The sequence below is a fragment of the Solanum tuberosum genome, unplaced genomic scaffold, assembly GCF_000226075.1.
Source record: "Solanum tuberosum cultivar DM 1-3 516 R44 unplaced genomic scaffold, SolTub_3.0 scf00034, whole genome shotgun sequence".
Lineage (NCBI taxonomy): Eukaryota > Viridiplantae > Streptophyta > Magnoliopsida > Solanales > Solanaceae > Solanum > Solanum tuberosum.
Window position 1 is genome coordinate 336,600 of NW_006238962.1, and position 7,270 is coordinate 343,869.

At 28.5% G+C, this 7,270-nt stretch overlaps 1 protein-coding gene across 5 annotated transcripts in view; it reads right to left on the minus strand.

The window, feature by feature from the left end:
• Positions 1-2,699: 2,699 nt before the first annotated feature.
• LOC102596064 (probable trans-2-enoyl-CoA reductase, mitochondrial) overlaps positions 2,700-7,270 on the minus strand; it is a 7,854-nt gene continuing 3,283 nt past the window's right edge. Inside the window, exons 1-9 of one of the 5 annotated variants that reach the window (XR_001472863.1) lie at positions 6,808-7,001; positions 6,546-6,643; positions 5,723-5,854; positions 4,956-5,099; positions 4,667-4,869; positions 4,506-4,568; positions 4,306-4,384; positions 2,938-3,051; positions 2,702-2,779 (exon numbers count right to left, since the gene is read on the minus strand). Coding sequence is in view for 3 of the 5 variants with exons in the window: in XM_006342361.2 (XP_006342423.1) it covers positions 2,938-3,051; positions 4,306-4,384; positions 4,492-4,568; positions 4,667-4,869; positions 4,956-5,099; positions 5,723-5,854; positions 6,546-6,643; positions 6,808-6,992 (1,032 nt within the window). In the remaining 2 variants the exon portion in view is untranslated. Of the gene's footprint in view, positions 2,780-2,937; positions 3,052-3,749; positions 3,855-4,008; positions 4,123-4,305; positions 4,385-4,491; positions 4,569-4,666; positions 4,870-4,955; positions 5,100-5,722; positions 5,855-6,545; positions 6,644-6,807; positions 7,002-7,270 lie in introns of those variants that run through there. The other 4 variants (XM_006342361.2, XR_001472864.1, XM_006342360.2 and 1 more) reach the window with 4 other exon arrangements.

Below are 7,270 nucleotides of genomic sequence, written 5' to 3' on the forward strand. Positions count from 1 at the left end.
AAAAATTGAATTGTTTAGTTATCTCTAATCTCATAATATTAAAACCTTAAATATTACTAACATGCATGTTTGATCGATTTGTTTATAAGAATCGAAAAAAGACAAAAGACTCAAATTGTAACCCAAAATTAAAGCAACCGACCTGCTTATCTTACTTGAACATTGTGGCACCCAGGACCTCCAAATCCTAGATTCGCCTCTGCTTGCATTAAGAAATGATGTAACTTTACCCTTTTATTCTTATTTAATGTTTTCTTAAGTCAATTTTATAATAAATGATGAATACATTTTCAAGATTAATTAACTACTCTATCAAAGGTATAATAGGCAAAAATTTTATAAAATGACAAGTATTGTGATCCAACTATTTATAGAAAAAGATGCCATATAAAAATGGACGAAGGGAGTACATAATTAAGTAAAAAAATTATTTTATAGTTTATGTTAGATAAACTATAAAAATGGACGAAGGGAGTACATGCATTTCATTGCATGCACATCTTTATCATTGATGACTTGATCTTGTGTGTGGCTGATCTTGTGAGTGCCTTTCTGTGGAAGTTGTGATTGATGCATAGGAGTTTATTGTTGAGGATATATAATTGTTAAAGTGTTGTTGTTGAGCTGTGTGTTATGTAAACTGTGAACTGTTAGGTTGGACTGGTTTTATGCATGTGATAGTTGTGATTGATGAATATTGAGCTTGTTGTTGAGGATATGTAATTGTTAGAGTGTTGTTGTTGAGCTGTGTGCTATATAAATTGTGAACTGTTAGGTTGGGCTGGTTTTATGCAGGTTGTAGTTGTGGAGGTTCGGTTGAGGTGTAAGGAATACTTGTATTCTATTCCCTTAGCTTGTGTTTAGAAGTTTACTTGCTGAGTACCGTGTGGTTTGATACTCACCTCTTGCTACTACATTTTTGGTAGGTTACTAGCCCGGACCTTTGTGATATTTTCTCTTCTCCTTGTCTGAGGCTTCTTGTGGAGGTTTGTGAGGTAGCTGCTTGTCATTTCAGCGGACCTTCTTTCTCCTTAATTATGATCTTATTCTATTCTAGAAACAATGTCATTTGAGACTTGTATTTTCTTTCAATTTTGTTATAACACATTAGAGGCTTGTACACGTGACAACCAGGTTTTGGGGTATTTTTAAGTTGATAATAAATTTTCGCATTTTATCGTAAAGGTTGAGTTTTGGCTGACTTGTCTTGGTGGGATAAGATGAGTGCCATCACGTCCATTTTTGGGTCGTGACATGATGATACTCCAACTGTGTAATACGTACGCTTTCTCATTTCCCTTTTTTCGTCACCTACCCTTATTTGTCAAATTTGGATATGACACCATCATTAAAAAAACAATAATTGACACAATCGATATTTTAATTAGCATATTACCCCTATTAATTGATATTTAGTATTAACTCTTGAAAAATAATTTGGGGAATAAGTAATTAATACTAAAGGTAAAACATGGAAAAAGTAATTATTTATTCTTGATATGTGAAAAATGACAAGTAAAAGTGAACTAATCTAGGGAGTATACTCTTTCCATTTCTATTTGTTTGTCATATTTTTATAACTTGACACAAAATTTAAGTAATTTTTTTTTTGAATCTTTTGATCTTTAATATGTTAGGTAAAAAATTGGAATCAAAGAGTTCCTAATAAATAAAAGAGTCCTTTTTAAACGAATAAAAATGAAAAGTGGCACATACGAATTGAAATTGAGAGAGTACCTTATTTATTTATTTTTAATCTTTTGATCTTAAATATGTTCGGTAAAAAATGAAATCAAAGAGTTCCTAATAAATAAAAGAGTCCTTTTTAAACGAATAAAAATGAAAAGTAGCACATACCAATTGAAATTGAGAGAGTACCTAATGCCTTAAACCACCTCTCTCTCTCTCTCTATATATATATATAAATTCAAACCAAAAATATTACTATAATAATTGATGAGTGAATGTCACATATTAATTAAAAAAAAACTCAAATATGCTATCAAATTTTGAGAAAAAACTTATCTATGTCATCTGTTGACTGTTAAGAGTTTAGTTTATCTATGCTAGAGTTTAGCTTATCTATGCTATTTTTGTTTGAGAAACGGCTCATCCATGCCATTATTTGTCAATTGAAATAGCATAGATGACATATATGAACATTTTCTTAAAGTTCGATGGCATATTTAATTTGAGCCATTTCCCTTTTAAAAAATTTAATAAATGATGTGACAGAATCATAATTGACCACGTGTCAAAATGGTTTTTCATAATTGACCACGTGTAAAAAAATGGTTTTGCAAAATAGAACTGTTTTAGTTAACAAATAATGTCATGAATTAGCTTTTTCTCAAACGAAAATGATATAGATGAGCCAAACTTTTAACGAATAACATAAATAAGTCTTTCCTTAAAATTTAATAATATATTTAAACCTTATCTTATTAACAATAATAATTAATATAATATCTAATTAATATCAAATTTTAAATATTTATATACTAGTACTTATTAACATAGATAATAAACTATATGCGAGAAATTAAATGATGAAGGGAGAAGTGAAATGACAAAATTCAACTTGAAAAATATATATCCCCAAGCTCAGGGGGGAAATATATTTCTTATTGTTACAATTATTTATATATTACTTAATATACGCCAATACTTCGAAGCTAATTTATTTTAAAATTTTAGAATTTGTTTCCTATAACTTCCTTGTTTCCCCATTGCCTTTTCAAGAGCAATATGAAAATCTTTAGAAGGTACCATCTCCATCCTGTAATAAATAAAAAAAAATAAAAATCAATATTGCTACATTGTTCATTTTAAATTCAAAATATTTTCTTCTTTTTTACTAAAATTATATATATAAAATTTAAAGTAAATTTATAAAGAATTACAAAATTAATTGATCGAGAGAGTAAGAAATTGTACTCATATTGCAATATCCCCAGCACGAACGAGGGCCAATAGATGATCAATCGAACACCTATATTGTGCTTCATCTAAATTCTTTTCTTGTAACAGGTATCCTTTCAATGAAATATCCTTTAAAAAAAGAAGATAATTCAATAAATAACAACATATTCAGTGATCTACAAATGGTCAAGTTTCTGTTAAGAGTTTAGTTTATCTATGCTAGAGTTTAGCTTATCTATGCTATTTTTGTTTGAGAAACGGCTCATCCATGCCATTATTTGTCAATTGAAATAGCATAGATGACATATATGAACATTTTCTTAAGTTCGATGGCATATTTAATTTGAGCCATTTCCCTTTTAAAAAATTTAATAAATGATGTGACCGAATCATAATTGACCACGTGTCAAAATGGTTTTTCATAATTGACCACGTGTAAAAAAATGGTTTTGCAAAATAGAACTGTTTTAGTTAACAAATAATGTCATGAATTAGCTTTTTCTCAAACGAAAATGATATAGATGAGCCAAACTTTTAACGAATAACATAAATAAGTCTTTCCTTAAAATTTAATAATATATTTAAACCTTATCTTATTAACAATAAATAAATAATATAATATCTAATTAATATCAAATTTTAAATATTTATATACTAGTACTTATTAACATATATAATAAACTATATGCGAGAAATTAAATGATGAAGGGAGAAGTGAAATGGCAAAATTCAACTTGAAAAATATATATCCCCAAGCTCAGGGGGAAAATATATTTCTTATTGTTACAATTATTTATATATTACTTAATATACGTCAATACTTCGAAGCTAATTTATTTTAAAATTTTAGAATTTGTTTCCTATGACTTCCTTGTTTCCCCATTGCCTTTTCAAGAGCAATATGAAAATCTTTAAAAGGTACCATCTCCATCCTGTAATAAATTTTAAAAAAAAATCAATATTGCTACATTGTTCATTTTAAATTCAAAATATTTTCTTTTTTTTACTAAAATTATATATATAAAATTTAAAATAATTTTTTAAAGAATTACAAAATTAATTGATCGAGAGAGTAAGAAATTGTACTCATATTGCAATATCCCCAGCACGAACGAGGGCCAATAGATGATCAATCGAACACCTATATTGTGCTTCATCTAAATTCTTTTCTTGTAACAGGTATCCTTTCAATGAAATATCCTTTAAAAAAAAGAAGATAATTCAATATATAACAACATATTCAGTAATCTACAAATGGTCAAGTTTGAAATAAATAAAGCGTACATAGATATTATTTTCGATATATTCTCAATAGCCGTTCAATATATGATCCAAAGAATTACTTAGTGTTTAAATTTCATAATTGATCATTTGAAAACTAACCTTGAATATAAAATATGGAGTAGCTATGGTAATTGGCTTCTTTGACATCCCTCCATATGTAACCATAGTACCACCTTGCCTTACAAATAAAAAAATATATTGTATATCTTCAATATTTAACCAAAAAAAAAAGAAAGTAAAAACTTTAACTTTGAAGAAAACAATATTTAAAAAAAGTATCTCACTTTTAAGAATTTTACCACCATATTAGCTGCATTTCCACCAATACAATTCAAACCCAAACTAGGTTTAGGTATATCACCCTACAACAAGTCATCGATCGTTACAACATATTATTAATATATTCGTCGATAATTAAAAATATAATTATACTACTAGTATATACAAGTTAAATTCATACCAGGAGATTTTTGACACCTTTGACTTCGAGTTCACTTTCAGTAAATACTTTATTAGCGCCAAGTTTGATTAATTTTTCTTTAATTTTATCAGATTCAGGTTTATCTCTTATGATATTAATGCTATGAATTCCACGAATTCGAGCTAATTGAATAACACATTGCCCTACTATGCTTGTAGCTCCATTTTGAACAATTGTGTCCCCTGTTTAATCGAAAACACTAATTAATTTTTAAATCAAATTAAAGTAATTAAATATGTTTTTTAATTAGGAAATTTAAATAATAAACCTGGTTTTAAAGCCACAAAGTCCTCAAGCATTCTCAAGGCACTCAAAGGATTAACAGAAATAGTGGCAGCATATTCAATTGGAGTGTTTTTGTCTATTTTGTACCATAAACTTTGATCTTCTACCACATAGGTTTGCCATGTCCCTGGAACATAAAAGACATAAAACTATGAGTTCAAAATTTGAATTTTACGAGTTTTTTTTATTTTGTAAATGCGCTTTTGGGAAGGAAAATCATAATTTTTTATGTGTCTAGCGCTTTCATCAATATGAAAGAGGAAGCTTTTGGGTTGTACCTGTATAACTAGGGGCACTACATAAAAAATGATCTTTAACAACAATTAATTAATGATAATAATTTAATTGCCACTAAATATATATTTTTAGCGGCGACTAAACACTCTTTGTAAAATGTCCCTTAAAGCATATAACGACATTTGGTGTAATGACAATTAACTAATGTCAGTAACAGTTGTAACACTCTTTGTTAACGTGCATATTTATTTCCGTTAAAAGTTATTTTTATTGTAGTGAGGTTGGGAGACGTTAAATAGTAAACTAAACGAAGATGATTGCACAGAAGATCGACATGAGAAGTCGATGTTCTTGGTACAGAATCTCATGTTCTGAATTTAATTCTTATGTCATAATCATTTATAAGATTTGAACTAAAGTTGTTGAGAATACTGACTAAACTTGTAACGGAAATCCTATTTCATGATAATTTGACACGTAATTATCAAATATAGCTATAGTTTGAATAATTACCTGAAAGATAAGCTGCATGAATAACCAAATCTCCTGGAGAAAGAGCCATAACAGCAGAGCCCACATAATGTATTTCTCCAACACCTTCCCATCCCCCAATTGCAGGTATTGGTGGTAGTACCGAATACACTCCTGATATGCAATTATTAGTAAAATTTAAGGACTCGATCATAAAAATTGTTCACTTTTTTTTAACTTCTTTTTCTCAATTATGAAAGTTCTATATTTAACTTGAAGTTGTATTTTAAATTTGGAAAACGGCCTATAATATGTTTTTTAAACTCATTTTTCACTTTTCATGTTGTATCTATGTACACTCAACCTTGAAGATTATTCTAATATTCTTTAGAAAAAATATAACCAAGCACAACTTCATGAATCCCCCCAACCAAAATGAAAAATACTTGAAATTTATAAAATCATGGTATTCGACTAATTTCTTAAAATGCCTAACATATTCATGATAGCGACTTAATTTGCTCACACTTTGACTAATCTCATAAAATGGCTAACATATTCTACTAGCAATAGTTTTTTTTTTTTAAACTTGTTTTTCACTTTTTATGTTGTATTTATTACATTAAACCTTATTCTTTAGAGAAAAAAAAATATAACCAAGCCCAACTTCATATAGTGTAATTTTCCTTCGAAGAAATCACAGATTATTTTTTTTTCTTTATTGAAATTAATTAAACCTACAACCTAGTAATTACTATATCAACTATTATTTTGAAAAATATTTTTTTTTCATTCATGTAACACTGATATTATATAATATATATATTTTTTATATATAAAGGAGAAAAAGAGAATTTTATGGAACCCTCTATTCTGTTGATATCGGCGGGATTGATGGGAGCTGCAAGCATTTTCACGCACACCTCGTTCTCATTCATCTCCACCGGTGGAATCTTCGTAACCCTGTTGGAATTAGAATTAGAATTTTCACTAACGTAATTTAAAATATAAAAAAATAAAATAAACATTTACTATATATACATAAAAAAAATTAACGGTATATATATAGTATAATTTTTTACAACGTAGGGGTGGTGGTAGGAGGACATTGTGAATCTAGAATGGACCTTGTGACGGTGTCGGGAGGGCCGTGTTGGTCGTAGACAACGGCGGTGGATGGTGGAGACATGGATGCCGGGAAGTTTACGACGGAGGTTTGTGTAGGGACGACCAAATATGAGTGACGAGAAAACATAATCCTACAAAATTTGATGTGTTGTATTAAAGTGTTTAAGTTTTCACTTGGAAACATTTGGGGAAAATGCAGCTACTTATAGGGTGTCTATTTGGGGAAAATTCAGCTACTTATAGGGTGTATTTGGTATAAAGGAAAATGTTTTCCATAGAAAATGTTTTCTTGGAAAACAAGTTGATTTTTGACTTATTTTCTCATGTTTGGTTGGTGAGTAGAAAATATTTTCCGGAAAAGATTTTTAGTGTTTGATTTATGAATGAAAAATATTTTTGAGAAATATCTTTTATTTTTATTAGAGTAGAAAATAATTTTTAAAAACAAACTTAAATTTTTTT